Source organism: Anolis carolinensis, unplaced genomic scaffold (genome assembly GCF_035594765.1).
Source record: "Anolis carolinensis isolate JA03-04 unplaced genomic scaffold, rAnoCar3.1.pri scaffold_7, whole genome shotgun sequence".
Taxonomy (NCBI): Eukaryota; Metazoa; Chordata; class Lepidosauria; order Squamata; family Dactyloidae; genus Anolis; species Anolis carolinensis.
In genome coordinates, this window is record NW_026943818.1 from 21,081,843 (window position 1) to 21,108,178 (window position 26,336).

General features: G+C 46.4%; 2 protein-coding genes across 6 annotated transcripts in view; both read left to right on the forward strand.

Moving 5' to 3' along the window:
- ssh2 (slingshot protein phosphatase 2) overlaps positions 1 to 22,338 on the forward strand; it is a 69,926-nt gene extending 47,588 nt beyond the window's left edge. Inside the window, exons 9-15 of the mRNA XM_062959263.1 lie at positions 3,491 to 3,584; positions 3,681 to 3,809; positions 5,037 to 5,083; positions 5,227 to 5,377; positions 5,499 to 5,695; positions 10,132 to 11,005; positions 16,192 to 22,338. Of these exons, the coding sequence (XP_062815333.1) occupies positions 3,491 to 3,584; positions 3,681 to 3,809; positions 5,037 to 5,083; positions 5,227 to 5,377; positions 5,499 to 5,695; positions 10,132 to 11,005; positions 16,192 to 18,030 (3,331 nt within the window). The 3' untranslated portion in view covers positions 18,031 to 22,338. The remainder of the gene's footprint in view (positions 1 to 3,490; positions 3,585 to 3,680; positions 3,810 to 5,036; positions 5,084 to 5,226; positions 5,378 to 5,498; positions 5,696 to 10,131; positions 11,006 to 16,191) is intronic.
- coro6 (coronin 6) overlaps positions 5,565 to 26,336 on the forward strand; it is a 38,676-nt gene continuing 17,904 nt past the window's right edge. The window contains exon 1 of one of the 5 annotated variants that reach the window (XM_062959261.1): positions 5,565 to 5,695. The gene's annotated coding sequence lies outside the window, so the exon portion shown is untranslated. Of the gene's footprint in view, positions 5,696 to 25,227; positions 25,485 to 25,809; positions 25,960 to 26,336 lie in introns of those variants that run through there. The other 4 variants (XM_003227169.4, XM_008120334.3, XM_008120335.3 and 1 more) reach the window with 4 other exon arrangements.

Below are 26,336 nucleotides of genomic sequence, written 5' to 3' on the forward strand. Positions count from 1 at the left end.
TCAGGATGGCCATGTTGGAGAAGCATTCTCTCCTGAAATTTCACCCACATCTATGGCAGGCATCCTCAGAGGTTGTGAGGTTTGTTGGAAACTAGGCAAGTGGGGTTTATATACCTCTGGAATGTCCAGACATGAAACAATCAAGGCCAGCTAACTCCTCCCAACAAAGGATTCCTCCAGGCAGGAAGCAGCCAGGCTTTGACGCTGCAAGACCATCAGTGCTAATCAAGGCGGCCAACTGCAACATTTACACTTGCCTCAAACAGACAAGAGTTCATTCTCCCATCCTGGACATTATTCTACAAATATATAAACCCCACGCCTAGTTTCCAACAGACCTCACAACCTCCGAGGATGCCTGCCATAGATGTGGGTGAAACGTCAGAAGAGAATGCTTCTGGAACATGGCCATACATCCCGGAAAACTCACAGCAACCCAGTAATTCCGGCTATGAAAGCCTTAAACAACATATACATACTGTGAGTTATAGATAGATAGATCCTTCATGGAAGCTACTTTGTACCAGGCCAACTGTGACTTCATTTGCCACTGAACCATGGTCTGTCTTAGCCATGATTTCTTATTTATTTATATTTATTTATTACAATATTTATATCCTGCCCTTTTCACCCAACAGGGGACTCAGGCGGCTTACAAAAAACACATATATAAAAATTATACAGTGCAATATAAATCAGTTAAAAAAATTATTAACTTACATCAGTATTCATAAAACACATTATAAAATACAGATAGGCGTGTTCTTGCTTAACTAAACATGTTCCGTCTGTTTTCCATCCTTTCAGTTGTGAGCAGTTGTTAGGACTGACCAAGAGTGTGGTCTGTTTTGACATGTATCAATAAGCCATGATTTGCCATCATAGTTTGTAGTAGCTTAGCTAATCATGGCTTGTTTGTTGGGCCATTCTAACAAGAAGTAAGCCACTTTTGTGTGTGTATCTGGGTTATTCATCCATTCAACCAAGGATTGCCTATTGGGACTGGGTTCAGCTTTCCAGGGATCTTTTGCAAGAGATTTGCCTCTAATTCTGGGGTCGAGCCCACAACCTTCCACATGTATAAAGCGAAAGTGGTCTCACGAAGCTGTGCTCCCTCTCTGACGGGTTGCATTCCTGGACTGCTTCCCTCCTTCGTTGAACGTAGCCGAGGGACCTGCTAGGCAGGTGATATGCCTGAAGCGCAACGGCTGCTTGGATTTGGGCAGGAATGTGGCCTGTGCCTGAGTCATGCCTGTAACGGGTCAGTGGGAGGCAGCAGGAGCCGCCGTTATGCTTTTGGGCACGTTTTTACTCCTTGACGGGTTTTGCGACTCCTTCAGATTTGGGTTTCTTCCATACTCACGAGCTTTCATTTTCCCTCGGTATCTGTGATCCTATCTCTCATACAACACCTGGCGTATTCTACCCTGATACTTGTGCTAACCCTTACTAAACCCTCGGTTAGGGGCCTTTTAGTAACGATTCATCAGATGGAAAGTGGGATGCTCTTGGCATAACCCATGTTAAGGGAGATGCTAGGAACTGCAGTCCAACAGCATCCAGAGGGCTAATATTTCCTTTCTTTATTATGTTGAACCAGCCATTTTTGAAATGATTCCATCCCAAGTGCCAGACAGATCTCCATAGCAGTTGAACGAACACTTGGGACATCCTGCCTTTATGTGCCTGATGCTGGAGGCAGATAAAAGCAGGCAGTGTGGTGGATTCTGTGGGGACAGGACAGTGGTATGTAATTAAAAGAGAGAGAGAACCGTAACGGTCTTGCTGACCCTGAGCCCTGCAACAGCTTCGAATGCCGCCGTCATCCCTGCCGATTAGCCCTGGCTATTTTTACAGCCGCTGATAAAGCTGGAGAGGGTGTCTGGAATGCACCCACGGGTGCTGCCTCCATATAAGGAGCCCCCAAGGCCTCTTACCTTTCCCAAGAAAGGTAGGAGGCTGTGGTTGGCCAGCCCGACGGCTACGTCTAGTCGTCCGCCCTCCAAAAATTGCTGGCAAAGTCAAAGCCAGGAAGGGGAGAGATTCTGTCAAAGAGAGAAGAACATGTGGTCAATGGTTACAGTTCCCAAACAGAGCTCACTGGGTGATCTTTGCCTAGCATTTCCCTCCCTCTCATTCTTTCCCCCTTTCCTTAATCGACCTTACGGGATGCAACACTCGTTCTCCAAGAAACTTGGACTGAACTTTAAAGCTATTGGAAATAACTGCACTCAATCTCTAGGCAGATTTCCCTTTGGAACAATAACCTTATTGAAAAGGGAAAATGATGCCATATCCGTTTGGCAAATGTGAATCTCCATGAACATGTGGAGACCACCTTTGGAAAACCACTAGTCAAGAAAAGCATGACCTTGTTAGAAGTCAACCCTTTGAACAAGTGATATTCATAAGCATTCACGTAATGGCACACAGGTAACTCAGCTGTTAAACTGAAGAACCATGTCTTTGAACTGCCAAGGACAAAGACATGCCACTACAAAAATATATTTGGTTAGCAGAAGATGGTTGTTTCTTTGAAGCTGAAATTACAGTTGTAATTGCCCAAAAGATATACACTCCCTTGAAACTTCTTAGTTTAAAATATGCACTCAGAGATAAAAACACAGTCATCTTTGAAAAATAATATATCTTGTTTACTCACAAACATCTTGCATTAATTCACCATACAGGCACATTTCTTATTTATGTTCACTTATAGATAGTTCTCTGTATGTTGAGTACATAGGATACCATTCTTAATCAATAGTCTGTAGTCTTTAAGTATAGTATAACTATACTTCGCCCCGGTGGCGAAGTGTGTTAAAGCGCTGAGCTGCTGAACTTGCAGACCGAAAGGCCCCAGGTTCAAATCCCGGGAGCGGAATGAGCGCCCGCTGTTAGCCCCAGCTCCTTCCAACCTAGCAGTTCGAAAACATGCAAATGTGAGTAGATCAATAGGTACTGCTCTGGCGGGAAGGTAATGCCGCTCCATGCAGTCATGCCTATGGCCACATGACCTTGGAGGTGTCTACGGACAATGCCGGCTCTTTAGCTTAGAAATGGAGATGAGCACCAACCCCCGGAGTCAGACATGACTGGACTTAACGTCAGGGGAAAACTTTTACCTTTTTATACTCACTGAAGTCCATAAGTCATACTTTTCTACTGAAGTCCAAACAGCAACATGCATCCACCTCCACTGAGGTGTAAAGCAGACTACAAAATGGAGTCCTGAGTCTGAACATGCTCAGAACAATCATGTTTATAAATCCTCCCACACCAAAGAGGTACAGTCAAACTGGCAAATCAACATACACATAGAATACAGGTTAGCAGATATATACATTAAGAAATAAATAGTGAAAGGCTTGCTATTTCCAACAAAAGCAGTGCCCCTTTTGTATCACATTGCAAGCAAATACCTGTGTCCTACTGAGATGTGAGAGATGTCCCTCCAACTTGGTTTATTCCTCTCTGTTTCCTTCTGCAGCCCCACAGAACGCGAACGGACAGAGCGTTTAATCAAGACAAAGCTGCGGGAGATTATGATGCAGAAGGACCTGGAGAACATCACGTCGAAGGAGGTGAGCAGAAGAGGAGGAAGAGGAGGAGAGGCCTGCTTAACCAACAGAGGAGGAAGTCATAACCTAGATACTCTCTCTCTCTCCATCGTCTTTTAGATCCGAACAGAACTGGAGATGCAGATGGCCTGCAACTTGAGAGAGTTCAAGGAGTTCATCGACAATGAGATGATTGTCATCCTGGGACAGATGGATAGCCCCACCCAGATCTTCGACCATGTCTTTCTGGTAAGGCCTTGGATGATGGGAACTTCAGCCAGCGTTCTGTTGGTGACATAGGTTCTCTTGTTCACCATGTGACTGAGCATTTTCCAGGCTGCCATGTCTCCGAATGACTTATCAGTGGTTTTCTTTTTGTATGTATTTAGTGTTATTTTTCTCCAGTAAAATAAGTATTATGATAAATGATTCCCTTTCATTTTCTTGACCCCTTTCTAATGGGGACATTTAATGGCACTCCTCACAAATGACTTTTTGGTTGAGTTACCGTATATACTCGAGTATAAGCCTAGTTTTTCAGCCCTTTTTTTAAAACTGAAAAAGCCCCCCTTGGCTTATACTCGGGTGAGGGTCCTGGTTGGCTTATATTTGGGTCAGCTTATACTCGAGAATATATGGTACATTTACAGTAGAGTCTCACTTATCCAAGCTAAACGGGCCAGCAGAAGCTTGGATAAGCAAATATCTTGGATAATAAGGAGGGCTTAAGGAAAAGCCTATTAAACATCAAATTAGGTTAGGATTTTACAAATTAAACGCCAAAATATCATGTTATACAACAAATTTGACAGAAAAACTATTTCAGTACGCAGTAATGTTATGTTGTAATTACTGTATTTACGAATTTAGCACCAAAATATGATATATTGAAAACATTGACTACAAAAATGGCTTGGATAAGCGAGGCTTGGATAAGTGAGACTCTACTGTATTATTTTTCTCTATTATTATTGGTATTATTACATTTATTATTTTTCTCTATTATTGTTGCTACTATTACATTGATTTTACTCTATTTTTATTATTATTAATACATTTATTATTTCACTCTGATCTTATTATTATTGCATTTATTATTTTACTCTATTTATTATTACATGTACTATTTTCCTGTATTTATTATTATTATTACATGTATTATTTTACTCTGTTATTATTAAAAGGATAATAAGCACATTTACATTGAAGAAGATGAGAATAATGATTTGATCAGAGTTGGACAGTCTTATCTTAAATTTAAGCTTTATGTAAATATTCAAAAACATTTAACCTACTGAGGCCTCAATTAATGTAATTTTATTGGTATCTATTTTTATTTCTGAAATTTACCACCCTTGGCTTATACTGGAGTCAATGTTTTCCCAGTTTTTTTGTGATAAAATTAGGTGCCTCGGCTTATATTCGGGTCAGCTTATACTCAAGTATATACAGTACATCATTATTTCCTCACTCCAGGGTTCAGAGTGGAACGCCTCCAACTTGGAAGACCTGCAGAACCGAGGGTACGTTTGGGGGAGAAACGTTCCACTGATGACCAGGAAACTGGTTAGCTGTGTCTGTGGGTGGATTGGCTTTCTCCTTATTGTCTGGGGCACCTTCCTTCCATTTCTCCCTCCCTCGCTCATGTTTTCCATTTCTTATACAGTGTACGGTACATACTGAACGTCACCCGTGAGATCGATAACTTCTTCCCGGGGGTTTTCGAATACCACAACATCCGCGTTTACGATGAGGAGGCAACGGACCTGCTGGCGTACTGGAACGACACCTACAAATTCATCTCCAAAGCAAAGCAAGTCTTTTATTTCGGTCTTTTTCCCTCCCCCAAGGGTTTCTTGAGATGATTTCTTATATTCAGGGACAGGCTGCTGTGGCCTTCCTTGTCAGAACGTCCTTTCGTTCACTCTCCACAGAAAGAATGGATCCAAGTGTCTGGTTCACTGCAAGATGGGAGTCAGCCGCTCGGCCTCCACGGTGATTGCATACGCCATGAAGGAATATGGCTGGAACCTCGACCGGGCCTACGATTACGTGAAGGAACGCCGGACTGTCACCAAGCCCAACCCCAGCTTCATGAGGCAGCTGGAGGAATACCAAGGCATCCTCTTGGCCAGGTAGGAACCCAGACCTTTATTATGTCTCCAGCTGGCAGAGTTTAGAAATGGTTACCAAAAATCTCAAGGTAGTAATATACATACCATATATATTTTAAAACCATGGATCTTAACTCATGAGAGTGCTGTCCAGTCACTTTTCTTTGCTCCAGTTGATAGTTCTGGACACACTCCAAGGGTTGGCCCCACATACAGCACAGTGCAGTAGTCTAAGTGTAATGCCATGAATTATGTTAAAGGCAGAAAACTGTATTATTCTCATAATGTCTCCTTCAAATTAACAGTGTACATATGTGAAAAAGTGGTTTTGCTTTCTAGTTCACAACGAAGTAGAGAAAGTGATTGACAACTTGAAGCAGTTGAATGTCCTCCCTCTTGTTTTCCTTCTCTCTATCCAACGGGTTTGTTTTCGAAACCTGAGACTCCATCATCTGATTTGGGGAAAGACACGTGTTGATATGGCAATGCCTGGTCCGCGTGTGTTTGTGTTTTCCTCTCCTGTCCACGCAACTGTTTTGCCCACAATATTGTCCCCGTGTGATCTTCTGAAAGAGGTGATGACAGTTCGTAGGGAAAGAAAAAAAAGAGATGTTGTGTTCCGCCAAAGGAATCCCGTTCAGCCCTCGGCTCCAGTGTCAGATCCTTTGAAGGTGGCAATTAGAGAGCCAAAAGGAGCCTTTAAACTCCAGGAACTGGCTTCATCCAAGCCTTAAAGTGCTGTCAGATTGCATTAATTTCATAGTATAACGTGCCCTTTGAGAGTTAGAGTGAAAGTAGTAATGGGAGAACAGAAATTAGAAAAGGTTCATTTCTAAAAAATATCAGAACTGTGGCTTCATTGAGGGAGGAAATCCAAGTACAGGCTCCCTTTTCATGGTGTTGTTGTGTGCCTTCAACTCATTTCTGACCTATGGTGATCATAAGATGAATTTTCCATTACTGTTTTTATTATTATTATTACTATTATAAACCCTGTTTTCCTCTCTTAAACAAAACTTGAAGTTGCTCCTTTTCTACTGCCTCTTGATATCTCCAAAGTGTGGCTTATTCAATTTGTTGTTTACTCTTGAAACAACCATACAGATAATACATATTATGCATATATTTGTATGTGTGTGTATATATATTCACACACACAAATTCATAGTATGTATTAACTGCATATATTTTATTATTATACTAGCTTGGGTACCAAGTGCCGCCCTGGTTATTTGAAAAAGTCCATTTTCTAATTGTACAAAATGCATAAGGCTGTGGGTGAACTACAACTCGCATTGTGCCAGGTTAACTCCAAGAGACTCCATCAATAAAGAGTGTTATCTTGCGCAAGTTTCTCTAGATGTATCATCGGTGGGATTGAGTGTCTCTGGCTTTAGGGTAAACTATAACTCAGTTTAGAGTGCTCATTGATTACAGGTGAACTATACATCCCAGTACCTACAACTCCAAAATGTCCACTCCAATTCCCCCCCCCCCCCAAACCCAACAGTATTCCAGTGTGGGCATATCGGGTATGCATGCCTAGTTTGGTCCAGATCCATCATTGTTTGGGCTCATAGTGTGCTCTGGATGTTTGTGAACTACAACTCCTTTAAATTCCTCCAAAGACCTCTAGTATTTTTTGTTGGTCCATGTGGGTTCTGTGTACCAAGTTAGTTCCAGGTCCATCATTGGTGTAATTCAGAGTGCTCTTAGATTGCAGGTGAACCATACATTCCTGTACCTACAACTTCTATAAATCATTGTGAATTCTCCCCAAACCTCTCTAGTATGTTCAACTGCTGATCAATTTCTCTGTTTGCTGTGTGTCATAGAAAAGAATAGGAAAAAGTTAAGGTAGAGATAGTGGGTGGGATCATGCAAATTCCATACCAATGAAGAGAGTAAGAAACACTGGGATGGCTGTGGCAGAGGAAAAACAGAAAATCTAGGATGAAGTTGTCCCTGTATGAAAGACCTCACTTGGGTGGTGGGCAGGATGGTGTTTGTGGAGGGCACTGGCAGGGCTCTTGGACAAGTTCATGGTGCTCGCTATAACCTGCAATGTCATTGGAGAGAGGGCCATTGGTGTCTCCTGAGTAGTGGGAGCTAGAGCTGTTTGTGGAGGCAGGAGTTTGTCTTCATAAGTGGACACCCCAGCCACATACACACATACATATTATCACTTTTATTATGTGTATGTACATGTGTGTGTGTGTGTGTGTGTGTGTGTATACACATACACACACATGTCTCTATATATATGTACAGTAGAGGCCCACTTATCCAAGCTAAACGGGCCGGCAAAACCTTGGATAAGCGAATATCTTGGATAATAAGGAGGGATTAAGGAAAAGCCTATTAAACATCAAATTAGGTTATGATTTTACAAATTAAGCACCAAAACATCATGTTATACAACAAATTTGACAGAAAAAGTAGTTCAATATGCAGTAATGTTATGTTGTAATTACTTTATTTACAAATTTAGCACGAAAATATCACGATATATTGAAAACATTGACTACAAAAATGCATTGGATAATCCAGAACCTTGGATATGCAAGTCTTGGATAAGTGAGACTCTACTGTATATACATCCATACACACACATGCATAGTATGTATTAACTGTATGGCTATACTAGCACGTAGTATGTATATATTTTATTATTATTTGTATATACCGCTCTTTTTCTCTTCAAGAGACTTAAAGCTGTGAACAGTGGTTACAACAATACAATATACAGTTTAAAACCAAAAAAAACTATAAGCAATAAAACTAGAATTAAACCTAGTACTATCTGAAAAATGAATAATTCAAAACATTAGAACCAATTCAAAAATATTTTACATATTAAATTTCCACTAGCACCTATTTTTTTCTATTTTGTATTCAGCATTGAAAGAAAGGTAAGATACACCTTACAGTAAAAAGATGTCATAATATTTATTATTTCTGCCTCAGTGAAGACTAACGCGAGGTGAACAGAGCAGAAAAACAAACAACAGGGAAGTTGTGTTTCCTATTACCTTGGCCCTTTCCTATCCTTCAATCTGCCCAAGATGCCTTGTTTACCAACTCCGCCTGCCTGCGGGGCAGTTAAAAGCGCTGATTCATGTTCACATGGTTGGCACTTGGGTTTCAAGCCCAACTGATCGGCGCAAGGAAAGTGCTGTAATTCTCAAATTACATATTAAGCGGGAACCAGCAGCAACAGAGGAACAGCATTCCCTCCCATCTTGTTGTCTTCTTTGGACTGAAACTCTATAGAATCCCTTGTCCAGCAGATTTTGAGAGTCACAGTCCGAAAAATGATAACTTTCCACAGTTTTAAAAAACTGCTCATCTGTATTTCATTTGGGCAGTGAACGTGCTTTACTCGCAAAGCAATTCATCCAGAATATACAGTACAATAAAAACAACGGACGCTTGACAACAGGACCGACTCATCCAGGGAGAATCAGCAAATCCCAAAGATAAACTCGAGTTGCGTAACGGTCAAGTCAAGAAGACAGTTTGCCCGAAATGGACAGAATCGTTTGGATTTGAAAGTCCAATGATTCTGTCCTTTTGGGGGCCAACTGTATTGCCTCCCTTTCCAATCCCTCAAATACTTGAATTTTGAAACTATTCGAATCATAGAATTGAGGAGTTGCACTACCGACATAGTGAAGAATTTAATAAGAGGATTCAGTTTACGCTAGTAAATGTAAGGTTGTGTTTCATTGCTCATCTTTCCCTCTTGATGCCCTTAAAATGCCACTGTTTTCCTAGTCTCAGAGGACTTTTTATCTCTTGCTTAAAAGAGGCCTATGTATCAGGACCTTTGGATCTAAACCAGGAGGAGAGAAAGCCAGTGTTCAAGTGTAGGAAAGATTTTGAACAGATCCTGTGCTCCCTCTAGCGGCTGAGGCTTCAAAATACAATTCAGAGAAGAGAGAACCAAAGGATCCTAAGTTTTCCCATCATCCTCAAGGAAGCAGGAGCATGCAGTCATTTCTAGGGAATGAGGAAGGACCCAGGAGTGAACAATTCCCTTCTTGTGATAGACATATGTCTGTACCTAGAGAGATTAGACTTTTTATGGATGGATATTTTTTTTGGGGGGATGGAAAGGACCTTCCGTAATGTGCCGCACAGTCGACTCTCCACATTTTGTGGATTTAACTTCTACAGATTTGATTATTTGTGGATTTGATTCAGAAGTCATTTGGTTTGAACTTGCCCACCCTGGTGGTAGATCTCGAGTTTTAGGAATGTCGAATGACTATGGAACAGTTTGCAGAAGTTTTTACCAATTTCAGATTTCTGTGTGGAATGTGATCATGGAAGGGAGCATTTGCATCTTTCTCGGCCTAATCCTGTCCGAGGCACAGCAATGTTTTCCCTGTTCTGGTTGTAGCTAAGCCAGTCATGAACCGCATCTTAATTCCGGTCCCTTTTTCTCCCACCAGCAAACAGAGGCACAACAAGTTGTGGCGCTCTCACTCGGACAGCGATCTCTCCGACCATCATGAGCCCATGGGCAAATCTGGAATGGAGGTCAGCAAGAAGGAGATCACAACCTCTGCTGACCAGATCTCAGAGAACAAGATCTCCAACTGCCTCCAACACGCGCCGGCGTTGCCGGGGCTCCCCACCAGCCCTCCCCTTGAACCCCTGTGCCATTCCGGCCCCAATCTCTTAGGAAACCTGTGCAACAAGGAGCGGGTGATCCAGCTAGAGATATCGTCGAGAGACTACAACACCGAGCAGATGGAGGACAAGTTGAACTTGAACAATCTCAATGGCTGCCCTTCCGGGTGTTGCTTGGACGACGCTTCGTTCCCCTTGGACAATTGTGATGCGTCAGATGCCTTACTGCAGCAAGGAGGGGCCTTGGAGGTGGGCGCTGGATTCCCGGACTTGGCGGTAGAGGATTTGGAAAGCGACGCCCTCAAGCAAGGAGACGGGAACGTTCACTTGATGCCCATGGAAGAGCTGGAGTCTTGCTTGCGAGTCGTTTCTGAACAGAACTCTCCCAGCCCGCCAACGCCGGCCATCGTGTCGACGCAACCCGAGGGGGAGGAGACCGACTTTGGGGCCGATCGAATCGACTTCTTCAGCGCCTTAGAGAAGTTTGTGGAGCTCTCTCAGGAGAGCCGGCCGCGAACATGCTCCCATTCCAGGACGGAGGAGCAGGTCAGCAACCGGAACGGCCTCTCCAGGATCTCTGCCTTGGAGCTGTCGCCTTTGGAACCCACAGAGGAGGCTCGGCCAAGAAACAACTCTGCAGGCAACTCCCCACAGGCATCGGAGGAATCTTCTTTGGAGGAGGACCAGCTAAAGGTAATAATAATAATAATAAAACTTTATTTATACCCCGCCACCATCTCCCCAACGGGGACTCGGGGCGGCTTACATGGGGCCATGCCCAAGACAATACAATAAACCATAACATAATACAATTAAATAATACATTACATAAAATAAACAGTACAACATAAGATCAAAACAGCAATATAACACGAGCGGGCCGCATGAATACTACATTTAAAAACTAGATTAAAAATTAAAACTCTGGGTGAGAAAGGGATCAGAATAAAACCTCGAGGGACGGGACATCAGATAGTGAACCAGTCTAGAGGATAAATATCGGGGGGGGAGTAGCATAGAACATTTACTCTCCGAAAGCACACCGGAAGAGCCATGTTTTTAAATCTTTCCTGAAGGCTAAAAGGGTGGGGGCTTGCCTGATTTCAATGGGCAGCGAGTTCCACAAGCGAGGGGCCACCGCAGAGAAGGCCCTCTCCCTTGTTCCTACAAGGCGAGCCTGAGATATAGGTAGTGGCGACAGGAGGGCCTCCCCCGATGATCGGAGAGGTCGGGCAGGTTTATGATAGGAGATACGGTCACGAAGGTAGGCGGGTCCCAAACCGTTTAGGGCTTTATAAATGATGGTCTGCACCTTGAATTGGGACCGGAAGATGAACGGCAGCCAGTGGAGCTCCTTAAACAGGGGAGTAGATCTCTCCCTGTAACTCGCCCCCGTTATTAGTCTGGCGGCCGAACGTTGGACCAGCTGTAACTTCCGGGCCGTCTTCAAGGGAAGCCCCACGTAGAGCGCATTACAGTAGTCCAGTCTAGAGGTAACTAATGCATGCACCACCGTGGTCAAGTCAGACTTCACGAGGTATGGTCGCAGTTGGCGCACAAGTTTGAGTTGTGCAAAAGCCCTCCCGGCCACCGCCGACACCTGCGCTTCAAGCGTCAGCGCTGAATCCAGGAGGACCCCCAAACTGCGGACCTGTGATTTCAGGGGGAGTGCAACCCCGTCCAGCACAGGTTGCCACCCAATACCCCGATCCGACGAGCGACTGACCAGGAGGGCCTCTGTCTTGTCAGGATTGATCCTCAGTTTGTTCCTCCTCATCCAGTCCGCCACAGCGGCCAGGCACTGGTTCAGCACCCGAGGGGCTTCCTTGGAGTCAGGTGGGAACGAGTAGTGGATTTGTGTGTCATCTGCGTAGAGATGGCAACACCCTCCAAAACTCCGGATGACCTCTCCCAGCGGTTTCATGTAGATGTTAAAAAGCATGGGGGATAAAATAGACCCTTGCGGGACCCCACAGGTCAAAGGCCAGGGGTCCGAGCAGGTGTCCCCCAGCTTCACCATCTGGGAACGGCCCTCCAGGAAGGACTGGAGCCACTGCAAAACAGTGCCACCGAGTCCCATCCCGGAGAGCCTCCCCAGAAGGATACCATGGTCGATGGTATCGAAAGCCGCAGAGATGTCCAGGAGAACCAGCAGGGTCACACTCCCCCTGTCCAGTTCCCTGCGGAGGTCATCCACCAAGGCGACCAAAGCCGTCTCAGTGCTGTGCCCAGGCCTGAAGCCAGACTGCGAGCGGTCCAGAAAATCAGTGTCATCGAGGAACCCCTGGAGCTGCGTGGCAACCACCCGCTCCAGAACCTTGCCCAAAAATGGGAGGTTGGAAATTGGTCTGTAGTTGTTACATACAGATGGGTCTAGCGAGGTCTTTTTTAGTAACGGTTTTACCACCGCTTGCTTAAAACAAGATGGAAATGACCCCTGACCCAGGGAGGCATTTATTATAGCCACAAACCAATCCAACAACCCCTCTTTGGCCTGCTTAACCAGCCAAGAGGGACAAGGATCCAGAGCACAAGTGGTCGCCCTCACAGACCCAAGAATCCCCTCCACGTCATCCGGAAGAACAAGCCGGAAAGAATCCCACAAAATCGGACAGACAGGTGCCTCGGTTACCTCCGCTGGAACTACAATTAAGCTGGAGTCCAACTCATGGCGTATCTGAGCAACTTTGCCTGCAAAGTGGTGCGCAAAATCGCTGCACCTAGTTGCCAAGTCATCAGGAAGCCCCTGGGTCTCAGGAGGCCGCAGGAGCTCCCCAACAACTCGGAACAACTCCGATGGCCTGTTGGCTGCAGACGCTATGCGGGCAGTCGTGAAAGCTTTCCTGGCTGCTCGCAGAGCCACGGAGTAAGCCTTAATAGCGGCTTTAGCCCGTGCTTGGTCAGACACATCCCGAGATTTCCTCCAGATGCACTCTAGTCCCCTCCTCGCACGCTTCATCACAGCCAGCTCCTCAGTGAACCAAGGAGTCGACATGACTCTACGCAGCGAAAGAGGACGTTCGGGAGCGATCGTGTCAAGTGCCCTTGTCAGCTCACTATTATAGCGATCAGCCAGGACATCGACAGGATCGCCAGTCTCCAGAACAGGAAGATCCCCAAGAGACCTCAGGAGTCCATCCGGATCCATCAGCCTCCTGGGGCGGACCATCTTAATGGGTCCACCACCCCTGCGGAGGTTAGAAGACACGGCGAAACTCAAACAGATCAGATGATGGTCAGACCATGACAATGGAAGAATATTTTGCTCTTCCACTCTGACTGTCCCACCGTCCACAATGAAGACGAGGTCCAGCGTGTGTCCCGCCTGATGTGTGGGCCCAGGTATAACTTGAGTCAGCCCCATGGTCGTCATGGCAACCATGAAATCCTGAGCTGCACCTGTCAAAGAGGTCTCGGCATGAATATTAAAGTCCCCCAAAACTATGAGTTGTTGGGAGACCAGGGCCGAATTGGAGACCACTTCTGCTAGCTCGGACAGAGAGACTGCTGGGTCGCGGGGTGGACGGTACACCAGCAGAATCCCCAAGCTGTCTCGGGCTCCCACCTTCAGGAAGACACACTCAAACCTCGAAGACTGCGGAACGGCGCATCTGATCAGGGCGATGGACTGCCGAGCAATCACCGCGACTCCTCCTCCCCGCCCCCCAGCCCTGGCCTGCTGATGCACCCCGAAACCTGGTGGGCACAGCTGAGTGAGATTCACACCACCCTGCTCGTCCAACCACGTCTCGGTGATGCATGCCAGATCCGCCCCCTCATCCAGGATCAAATCCTGGATAACAGCTGTTTTACCGTTGACGGATCTGGCGTTCAAAAGCAGGACCTTAAGGCTGGGAGGTCTGTCCTGAAGACTACCACACCTATTCCTCTCCAGGGTCGCAAAAACTCTGTTGCGCTTCTCCCTGGGTCGAAAGTGACCGTTCTTCCTTCTCCCCCAAACCACCTCAATGAGACCCTGCCCGTGGAAACCCTCTCCCCCCTGGAGAGATGACTGATTGAGGTTGCCCATTGAAGGGGATAGTCAGCTGTCCTGAGATAGAAAATCACCAGCAATACTTGGTTGTTTAAAGGAGGGGCCTATCTCCGCTGGTGTAGGAGGAAAGGAGTCATCTAACAGATCATCATCTAGCGTGGGAAGGGGGCTAGGCACTAATGATGTCTGAGAACGGGACTGAGAGGTAACATAGACATGGCCTAAACCTGGGGGATCTTGTCTACCAAGATTCCGCCTGATGTCCAGGGGGCGAATCAATGGGTCTACTAGTACCCTCCTGAGAGTAATGCCCCACTGTTGAAGTTTGGGCCTATACAAAAACAATTCCTCCATCAGTGTTCTGTCTTCCAATCCAATGAGAAGACAAATGGAGCGGTTCCAGGACTGATAGTCTCTACGAAGCCAGTCGATAGTCTTGATCTTCACTTTCGACCAGCTTAAAGATAGAATTTGTGAGAGAGATGTCCGGACCGCTCGCTTAGATGTCCATCTTCCTCTGTTCAATAGTGAGTCTTGCACTTCCACTGCCACCTTATTAGTTCGCAACAGATGTTGGGAATTGCAGTAAGTGTCCAGGGAGTGTCCAAACAGTTCTGGGGACAGCGTGGTGTTTGTCCTCTGAGAGACTCTATTAGTTTCCTTCCGGCCGTCCCTCCCCTGACTCTGACTCTCTTCCCCAGATAAAGACTCCACCCCATCCCTGGCCCCTTCCAAGCCTGACCTATTGCCTTCCTTCTGCTCCTCTAGCTTTTTTCTTCCCTGGCTTTCCAGAGCATTTAATTCCTCATTAATATTAATAAAGCTGGTTGGTACAGTTTGTATAATGTCTATAGGAGAAGGATTCTTCACCATTAGGGAAATTCCTTTGAAAAGATGGTCAATTTTCTTGTTCAGTGTCTCCAACTGTTGTAAAACAGTACTGAACGATTTTCCCACACAATGTGGGACACAATGTGGGAAAGGAAATGTTATTCTTTTTTCGATAGACAAGTGTACCTCCCTAGACATCCATTCCATCTTATCTGGTTTTGGAAGATAGGCATGATCAGACATACCCCAAATATTTCCCTGATAGTGGGTTATTGTGAGCACGCTGAGTCAGCTGAACCCCTAAACACTGGATTGTAAAAGTATAATAATAAATGAAATTACTACTCGCCTCTCCCTGCGGCTCAAGGCAGGATACAATATCATTCAAACAAAAGATCAGACACTATTAAAGAAACATGCCAATACAGTGTTCCCTCACTTATTGCGGGGGTTACATTCCAGGACCACGCGCAAAAAGTGAAAATCCACAAAGTAAGGTCACTATATTTGTCTTGTTTACAATCCCAATGGCAAGTAGCGTCTCTCTCCCCTCTTCGCTCTCCTGCCGCTGCCTTGGGAGGCGGAAACAAAGCTGCTTCAGACTCCTTTTCTCTCCCTTCGGCTTCTCCTTAGGAAGGAAGTAGAAAGAGAGATTTATAATATTATTTTATAATTTATACTATTATTTTAGTGTTTATTAAAAAACCGCGCAACAGAGAGGGTGCGAAAAGTGAACTGTGAAGTAGTGAGGGAACACTGTATTTTAAAGTATCCCAAACTTTTGGGGCCGCCTTACAAGGAGTCTCCTGAATTCATTTTGATTTGACCCACCCATTCAGAGTGTCATGCTGTCTTTCCATCAGCTTCTCATCCAACCCTTTTTGATTCATAATTATCCTCATCTTCCATTTCTAGTCCTCCCGAGGTAGAACAGCTCTCAGCCACCTGCCCCATTCTACCTCTTCTGTAAAACCTTTAAAAATAGTTTATTGATACGTTATGCACAGACTTCATACTTCTTTTCTTTGTCTTTTTGTCCCCGTCCCCCCCAAAGGTTTGCGGCCTGACGCGATCCCATTCGGAAAACGCCATCTCGGTTAAAGAAATAGTCACTGAAATTGAGTCAATCCACCAGGGAGCAGGCCAAGCGAAGACAGATGCTTTGAACAACCCGGTTCCGGTACCAAAGAGAAACACCGTCCATGAGTTACCTGCAGAATCTATATGGACCTGGGAAAGCAAGCCTGGAAAAGCCGAGCCGGGCGAGGGAGGCATCTCCATCCCAAAAGAAGTGGTGAGAGACTTGCCTTTGAAACCAGATCAAGAACTAGTTTCTGCCCCTCAGGTTCCTTCCAGCAAGCCAGACCCAGAAGAAAGCAGTGACTTGGCAGAAGGCCGGGCGGAGGGTCACATTAACCGTGGACCAAAATGGTGTCCGGGTTCAGTACGGCGGGCCACCCTTGAGTTTGAAGAACGCTTGAGGCAGGAGCAAGAGTTGCAGAACGCTTGCCCCGTTGCCGCCTTACCCACCCGGAAGAACTCTAAGAACGAATCCACAGCAGCCGATCTCTCTGTGAAGGGCAAGAATGAAGAACCCTCTCAGGAGCAGGCCCAGCTCTCCAAGGAGGCCTCGAGAGCTGTCAGTGCTGGGAACAACGGGAGTCATTCTGAACAGTCCACCGAAAGGCCTTCCTCTCCTTCCCTGTCGTCTGAACTGACATGGTTGGCCAAAGAGCAGAGGACAATGGTTTCTGTGGAAAGCCAAGAGAAGAGCTCTGCTCCTTGCCGCCTCCTTCTCCCCAAAAGGATTGAGATCATTGAGTACACCCATGCGGTCAGGACCCTGGACGTAACAACGGCAGACAGGAGTGGCACACAAGAGGCGTTGGAGAAAACCAAGGTGGGGGCAACCTCCCCTGTGGTGGATGAAAATTGCAATGCTGCCTCCTGCTCCCAAGATCTTGTAGAAGCATCGCTTTCACTCAGACCCTCCGAGCTCAACAGTGGAAATCTGAAGAAAGTGGTCTTCTCCTTGGGTAGTCCTGAGGAGCTAGCTAAGGAGGAGAAAACTCTGGGTACAGCTTCTTTGTGCACAAAGCAGGCAAGATGTCCTCCTGTGCCGTGTTGGGACTGCCCGCCCCTCTTCCGCTTGGAGGGTGTCACTCGGGACAGCTCGAGCTCAGATCCCGACCCAGCGCCCCGAAAGGGTTACGCCGGAAACGGACAGTTTGCCTTCAAGGAGCGAGGAGGTGCTCTACGCAGGGGGAGTGAGGGCACCTTGACGCACTGGAGCCAAGAGGACTTCGTTTCGCCTCGCACATTGGGTGCCATGGCGGCAGGGCGGCCCCCGGAAGCGTCGGCCACCTCCCCACTTTGCCTCCTCCTGCCCCGCAGATTCAGCGGTGGCGATCTCAAAGGCTCACAACGGCACGCCGAGGAGTCGGACACCCGGGTCCGGCAAGCAGGCCTCACCACCCCGTCCCACATGAAGCGCTCCGCCTCCTTGGCCAAGCTGGACCGCCTGAACTTGTCGAAAGGTGACTTGTCCAGGAGAGACGCTCTCCCGGCGTTGGGATACGGGGATCCCGTCTCGCCTGCTATCTTGTCGCCCCAACCCACAGTGCATTTAATGGAACCGCTCAAACTGACGGAGCGCATTGCTCTGAGCAGCCCGGTGGAGAGGCCTTTGGTCCAATACACCAAAGAGTTCAGTCCCTCCCAGACGCTCCCAGATGCCAAATTGACTAGCACCCAAACGGCTGCAGTGCCCTCAGTATCCTCAGCTGTCCCAGCGCTCCCTCGGTATCCACACAGTCGAACTCGACCCCCGAGAAGGCCGAGGAAAGCAAGCGACCGCAAACGTACCACCAACCCACTGTACAATACTATGTGAACTTGGGTCCTCTTTCTCCTTTCCCCTCAAATTTTGGCAACTTCCTTGTTATGTTCTTCAAATGGGGCAGATGTAATATATATTGAGACATGCACTTTATTAGTTAGGGTAATTTTTTTATATTTCTCTCTCTTTCTCTCTATGTTTGTTCATTTTTACCGTTCCTGTTGCATGTAGATTTCGAGGTGGCCAGTTTCATCGCAGTGTCCCCTCTTCTTCCCCATGCAAGCGACTGAAAATCACAGGGTTTTTCTTTTTATGGTTTTTGATATTTTCATATTAAAAAATGTTTTTTTGAAATCGATAAATTTCAGTGATGGGTTTTGGTTTTGAGGGCTTTGTCTTAAGAGAACATTCTCCTTAAGAGAGGGGGGAAACCAGGTTTTTCCCATCCTTTGTTCTGCATTTTCCTTCCTCATATAGAGTTACGTGGTGCTATTTGAGGCTCATTTGTTTCAAAATTCTGTCAAGTAGACATTGGAAAGATCATAAGCAGCTCCATGTTTGGTTTGAACTATTTCTTTATCTTGTTTCATTACTCCTGCCTGAGATTGTACAATCCTAGTTGGGACACAGAGGGCAACAATATGGATCAGATTTGTGCCAAAATTACCCTTATTACTGTGGATGATCTGCCAGTTATTTCAGCTTCTGGGTTTCCTTCTAAAGCAGGCATGGGCAAACTTGTTTTTTGTGGACCAGGCTGGGAGGGAGTGGGTCCGGGCACACACTGTGTAGGGTGGGCCCAGGAACGGGCAGGGCCTAGGTTATCCTCAGGTTGTCCTCCCAGCATAATCACCCTATCCTTATACTGGGAGAAAGGCAAGACACTCGGCGACTGCTCCGATCCTCCCCCCCCCCCCAATCCTCCTCTCAATCCTCCTCCAATCTTCAAGCTGTCCTCTTGGCATTATACCAGGAGGACAAGGCAGATGGTGGCTGAGAGTGCTCCAGAGGGCTCTCAGCTGCAGCGTACCTCCCTTGAGCCACCCTCCTGGCATAAGGATGGGGCCGCTCACACCACGTTAAAAGGAGGGCAAGACACGAGGTGGCTGAGAGCGCTCCAGAGGGCTCTCAGCTGCAGTGTACCTCTCCCGAGCCATCCTCCTGGCATAAGGATGGGGCCGCTCACACCATGCTGAGAGGAGGGCGAGACACGAGGTGGCTGAGAGCACTCTGGAGGGCTCTCAGCTGCAGCGTACCTCCCTTGAGCCACCCTCCTGGCATAAGGATGGGTCCGCTTGCACCATCCTTGTGCTGGGAGGAGGATGAGATGCGAGGTGGCTGAGAGCCCTCCAAAGAGCTCTCAGCTGCTGCATACTTTCCTCGAGCCATCCTCCTGGCATAGGCGGTGACTGAGGGTGCTCCGAAGGACTCTCAGCCACCGCTTACCTTCCTGGAGCCGTCCTCCTGATATAAGGATGAGGCCGCTCGCACCATCCTTATGCTGAGAGGAGGGCGAGACATGCAGTGGCTAAGAGCAATCTAGAGAGCTCTCAGCTGCTGCGTGCCTTCCTCCCTCGTCTTTTTAGCATAAGGATGCGGCAGACCACAGTATTCTTATGACAAGAGGACAAGGAAAATGAGGAGGTAATTGCTCAGGGGGCCATATCCAATCCCCAGACCTTAGTTTGCCCGTGCTTGTTCTAAAGTCTCCTTGGACTGAACAAATTCACTTGGAAATCACATCCTGGGAAGTCCACACACTTCCTGTCCTAGATTAGAGAATCAATAAAATCAATTCGCAAATTAAAAAAAGGCAGATGACAGGCTTGCAAAGAAAATATACATATTATCTTCCCCAGCCGAGCAAGTCTTTATCAATTCTGATTTAGAGGCAGAGAAAAACTTTCGGAAGGAGCGTGTTCTCTTAAAACAAATCTCTTTCTATTTTTAAAGGGTTCTATTTTTAAGAAACCCTTTCATTACTTGAATAAAACTGTGGGCCTTTATGAGTTTGCTTTTTTTAAAAAAAATGGATTTCAATTCTGCAACAACGTAGTTGTCCTTTGGGTTCTCCCCGAGTTACAAATAGCTGTCAAGACGCCCTCCTTTCTGTTTGAGAGAAACTGACTCTATAGATATAGATATATATATATAGATATATATATATTCTCTCCTCTGTCGTCCCTATAACCTTTTGCCTAAAGAGTGCCCATCATTTCAACCCTTTGAGTCCAAAGAGGAAGGGGCAAAACAATCTATACTGTACATAACAGAACCAATGTAGATAACTTTTATTTTGGAAGGTCTTGTCTTTTCTTTTGCGGAAGAAGCTTCCCCTTGTATCTCCGTCATAAACTGGAAGTCCGGTTCCTCTTAAATATCTGAATTATGGCCATGTCTCCATCTCCTCCCCCCACTGCGTTGGTCTTGCTTTGTTTTGTTTTTGTGGGGATGTTTTGTGCCAAAATGTATGCACTCTCTTATTGATCCCTCTCCTCAAAATATGTTCTGTTTCTGCTGAATTTTCTATTTACATTACAAGGCCCCCCAAAATAAGTTTTTAAATATATGTGTGTATGTGTGTATGATGCCCTCTTGGAAACATCGGGCTATTTTCACCTTGTTTTTGGGGGGCATCAGAGCCATTTTCGTCCCTCTTTAAGAACAGGAATTTCTCCTCTCAGCCGAAAAACATGGCCGAAATAGCTTCTCACACTCCTAAAAGGCGTTTAGGTTTCTTTAGGGGGGGTTTATGGGGGGTACAGTCCTCCATTTGGGGGGATAATGGAAGGTGCAGTGCTCTATTGTGACCCCTTTGCCTTCCTAAATTGCCCACCTTGGTCATCATCCGTTTTTCTATTGTTTGGGCATTTGCTACTTTTCACAGCTTTCCACTCTCTTTCCTTGGAAGTGTTTTGTGGCCATCTGTTTGTTAGGAATCTCCTATGGAATTCATGGTCCACCCCTCCTTTATTTTCCCTTTCTTGTCCCTTTTTTGCTGAGGGTGAATGGCTTTCATATTGGAGCAGGACGGGAAAAAGCTCTCCGCATCTCACCAAGGCCTCTGAAAGCCAAATCTGTGCCTTTCCGTTCTTCGGTTCCTTTTCTTGGGCATGAGGGAGGCTTTAGGGGGGTGTCCTTATAAGTCTCTTCCGGAAAACAAAACCCCAGTCTCTCTTTCTATACTTTCTGCATCCATCTGGATCCCAAAATCGAAACTGGAACGCCAAGTTGCCATCTTAACACCCCGAGTTAGATCCGTTTGCAGGGGATGATGAGTTACAATTGTGCTGCTGTTCTTTTTCCAATGGGCATTCTTCAAGACTGGCATGGATCCTTCCTTCAAAGCCATGAAAACCTTTGTTTGCAGATGACTTCCGCTTAGCCCTCTTTGACCCTCCATTTTCCCCCTTTGTTCGCAGGTGACTTCCGCTTTTTGTTCTATGACTCGCCATTTCCTTCGTTTGTTTGTAGATCTTGCTTCTCCCTCCGTTTCCCCCATTTTCTCCTCGTACTGTAAAATCCTCGAAACAACGGGCCTTGCACAAAGAGCCATGTGTGTGTTTATGTGGGTGAATGACTGTGTGTGTGTGCACAAAGTATTAATTGTATGTGTGCATATATATAAATATATAGATAATATTTTCTATATCATCCATTTCTCCTTGACTCGTGCATCAAAAGCTCCTATCTTTATGTGATGGTGCGTTCTCTCTGGATTTTTGTTTGTTTTTAAAACCTGGAAAATGGGGTCTTTCTATACCTCTGCTATTAACCCCCCTGTTACATTCTCCTCTTTATGTCCTCCCCTTTGGGTGGTCAGCCACGCCATAAAGGCCCACTCCGGTGCCACTATGTCTTGAGCCAAGATGGGAAATTGCCCCAAAACTTCCTTCCGAAATCCCATAGCGTGTACCGCCTCTGGAACCTGGCACCAAGGGCTTGAACCCGCCTTGAACTCCCCTTTTCAAGCCCAAATGTCTCTTTCCTGAACCCCTAAGGCCTTCATAGCAGGTCAGAAGCAATGGGTTTTGTACCCTCCAACTGGAATATCGTCACTTTGGACAACAGTTTCTCGTTATTATGGGGCTTTGGTGCCTTCTTCCAACAAACCTGGGGTCCTGGCACTTCTTTTTTGGGGGGCAAATTCTTGACACAACGGGGCAGAACCCCTTTTTCTTTCTTCCTTGAACATATCCTACCCATAACATTGCTCTTTTCCCTTCCTGACAGTGGCTTGTTGTACCATAGACTTGGACCGACTCGATTTTGAGCTGTTTTTCAATGTGAGTTCTCTCTCTCTCGCCCGACGGGTGCTGATTCAATGTTCTTGTTACGGAATAAATCTTTATTTTGAGAAAACCTGGTGCCTCTTGGTCTGGTTTGGGGAAGAATGGGAATGTGGGGACAAAGATGGGGAATTGTCATCCTTGCTTTGTCTGATTTATAGTATTATGTCAGCATAGTTTCTGACACACTTTAAATATCTCAGGGCTTCTGTGGCTTGTAATTCTGAAGACTGCTTCGAATCTATGCTTGGCCATGGAAATCTTGGGTAAGTCACACTCTCTGTCTCAGAGGAAGGCAAATGTACGCAGATCATATCATCATCATCATTATTATTATTTATATTCCGCTCTATTTCCCTGAGGGGACTCAGGCCTGATTGCAGAACACATATGCAAGCATTCAATGCCATTACATAATCAACAAGGGCAGACAATACACAAACATAGGTAAAGGCATTTCCCATCTTTTCCATTTCCGGCATCTTGGAGGCTGAGCTCGACTCCAGCCACGGAATGCGGGAGAGAGTGCTCCACTCCAGTCTTCCATGCTGAGGAACTTTGTCATCCTTAGATGTCCTCCCGATTTATGTTCTTTTATTACCTCCCCGCTAAAAGCGGTACCTATTTATCTACTCGCATTTCTGCTTTCATTCTACTAGGTGAGCAGGGAGCTGGAGCTAATGGCAGGTACTTACCCCAACCCGGGTTCAAATTGCAAGCCTTTCGATCAGCAGGATTTTCTGCAGCTAGCGGTTTGGCCCGGCCCAGCCCATTGCTAAGCCTTACCAAGACAACCTTTGTGGAAGTTGACTTTGGGGTCAGGAACGACTTGAAGGCACACAACAACAACAACAACAAAAGTGGCAAAACCTAATAGGGAAGGAAAACGACCCAAAAGATACACAGCAGGAGGGGCAAACAATCATTATATTTATTTTATTACAATACTTATATCCCGGGGCGGCTCACTACAGGGACAAGCCCAAAACAACAACACAACATATTTGACAAAAACTTCAAACATTCCAACGATACACAAAATAAAATAATGGACAATACATTAAAATCCAAGCAGATAAAAGCAGAGTAATTAAAAGCGAACCAGCGGGGACAGGTTTCATAAAGTGCTGTATCATGGAAATAAATAAAAGTGATAAAGTGCCATACGCTTTTAAACAGAAAGAAGTATTCTAATGACAGCTCTATTGGGCCTATTCATTCAAACGCGCTCTGGAACAACTATGTTTTCAATTCCTGGTGGAAAATGGGCAGGGACGGAGCTAACCTGATCTCCTTAGGGAGAGAGTTCCAGAGCTGGGGGGCCACTGCTGAGAAGGCCTTCTCCCTCGTCCCCACCAGCCACATTTGAGACCAAGGCGGGAGCGAGAGGAGCGCCTCCCCAGATGATCTTAGGGTTGGTTCGTAGGAGAAGAGGCGATCACGGAGATAGGCAGGTCCTGAACCGTTTAAGGCTTTATAGGTAACTAGCTATGCCCGGCCACGCATTGCTGTGGCGAAGTATGGTGGTATGGGAAATAAAGTATTGAGGAATTGGTAGTAGTGAAGTTAAAGGGTAAAGGTTTTCCCCTGACATTAAGTCCATTATAAATGAGTCATATAGCTGTGTGGAAGGGCCTTGAGTCTACACTGCCGTATAATCCAGTTAAAATCAGATAATCTGCATTTTATAGGCAGTGTGGAGGAGGCCTGAGTTGAGGCCTAACTCTGCCTGTCCCCTGGGCTGAGTGGGTTGCTAGGAGACCAAGTGGGTGGAGCTTAGCCTTCTAACTGGCAGCAATTGGATAAAAACAATTATTCCTCTCCCTCTAATTAGGACTTTATTTTTCTTTTTGTTGTATGAACGTAGAGGCATGGATGAGGGGTTGTGCTGCCAAGTTTAGTGTTTCTGGGATGTGTAGTTTTGTTGTTTTGTCCTAGGCCGAAATTTCATTACCCTTTTTTATATATAGATAACCTGCATCTTGAATTGGGCACAGAGAAGGAAAGGAAAAAAGAAATGAAAGGGAAAAGAAGGGAAGGAGGAAAGAAGGAAGTGAGGGGGAGAAGGAGAAGGGAGGAAAGGAATAGAGGGAAGAAGAAGGGAGAAAAGGGACAGGAAAGGAGAAAAACGAGGGAGAAGTAAAGGAGATGGAGAAAAGGAATAATAATACAGTAGAGTCTCATTTATTGTAGTCAATGTTTTCAATATATCGTGATATTTTGGTGCTAAATTCGTAAATACAGTAATTACAACATGACATTACTGTGTATTGAACTGCTTTTTCTGTCCAATTTGTTGTAAAACATGATGTTTTGGTACTTAATTTGTAAAATCATAACCTAATTTGATGTTTAATAGGCTTTTCCTTAATCCCTCCTTATTATCCAAGATATTCGCTTATCCAAGCTTCTGCTGGCCCGTTTAGCTTGGATAAATGAGACTCTACTGTAATATCTTTATTTTTAAAGATATTACAGAGTCCCAAAGGGGACTCAGGGCGGCTTACATGGGGCCAAGCCTGAATAAAAAGAATAACAATATAAAACACAACAAGAGACAAGAGGCATGCACATTTATAAAAATTTAAACATTACCCAATACAAATAAATGTCAAAACTAATAAAAACATGGATTGAAATGGAGAGGTTGTAAAAGTAGACTGGGTAAAGTTATGTGTGCATAAAGAAAGTGGAGAAGGGAAGGAAGGGAAGACAGGAGGAGGCTCCTTTGGAGACTTAAGCAGAGGCTGGATGGCCATCTGTCGGGGGTGCTTTGAAGGCGAGGGGGTGGGGGTCCTGGCAGAATGGGCTTGGGCTGGATGGCCCACCAGGTCTCTAGCATTCTAGGATTCAAGGAAAGGCGGCTAAGAATCCCGGGGCGTCATTTATCTCCCCTGGAAAGCTCCAAGCGACCCCTTTGGTGGGGCGGGGAGGGGGTGGGGGTCTGGGTGGCCCCTCCCCCGGCAGCTGTCGCCCCAACTCGGGGCCTCGGGCGGGCCTGGAAGGGGGGGCGGCAGTGGCAGCGGCGGAGGCAGCTGCGGCATTCGAGCTTCTCTGTCTCTGTCTCTCTCTTGGAGCCGCCAAGCGAGGCGGGCGCAGCACACGGAAAGCCGCCTGCTTTGGGCTCCTTTGCGGCATCAGAAAGGGGCAAGGAGCGGGGGCGGAGAAGGCCAAAGCCCCCCCAACCCATCCCCGAGACCCCCTCCATTTGGGCAGCCGGTAAGTCTCCCGAGAGAGCCTCCAACGCGGCGCCGTTTCGCTTCGCCTTCGCCGTGCGCCCTGGGGCGGTGCGTAAAATGGAGAGCCTTGGGGGGACCCTCTTTCCGAGCCCGTTCCCCCCATTAAACGGGGACGCCTTGGGGATTGGGGGGCATGTCCAGATCCGGGAGGGTCTTTAGTCTCCGTTGGGCCCCTTTTCCCCCCTCCAGGCCTGGAAATCCCCTGCCCACCCCACCCCCAAACGCCGCCGCAGGACCAAAGCAGGAGGCAAAAAGGCTATATTAGGAAAGTGACCTCCGGGTTGCGCGCCGCAGCGCCTTGCCTTCTATAGACGCCGCTGGTGACAAGAGGAAGAGGAGCGGGGGGGAGGCTTGTTTCCCCCCCATTGAGAATCTGGTTGTCTATCCTTTTCTGTGGCCCATTCCTGGAAAAGAAACCCAAGGAGTTCCTTTCTTCCCTTTGGTGCCACGGTCAGGTGATTCCATGTTTTGGGTTTTGGGATGATCCAGCTGTTTCTCTAAAATGTTCATTGCATGTCCTTTGCGTCGTTTATTCTAACTTTTTTGTCGGATACTATTAATGCTTGGAATTGCTGAGTCTGAATGCGTTCATGCATCTCCACCGGCCGCGCTTGCGCTGATAATAATACAGAATCATGGGAGTTGTCGTGTGGCTAGGCCTAGAGCTTTCCCTGCCAAAACATTCCGTAGCATTGAGCCGTGGCAGTTCAAGTGGGGACAAACAGTGTCCGTTCCACAGCATCGATGCACCCAGAGTGGTGTGAAAACGATGGATTCTACTATGTACATTATTAATAATATTATTATTCTGTAGATAGAAGCATTATTTGGA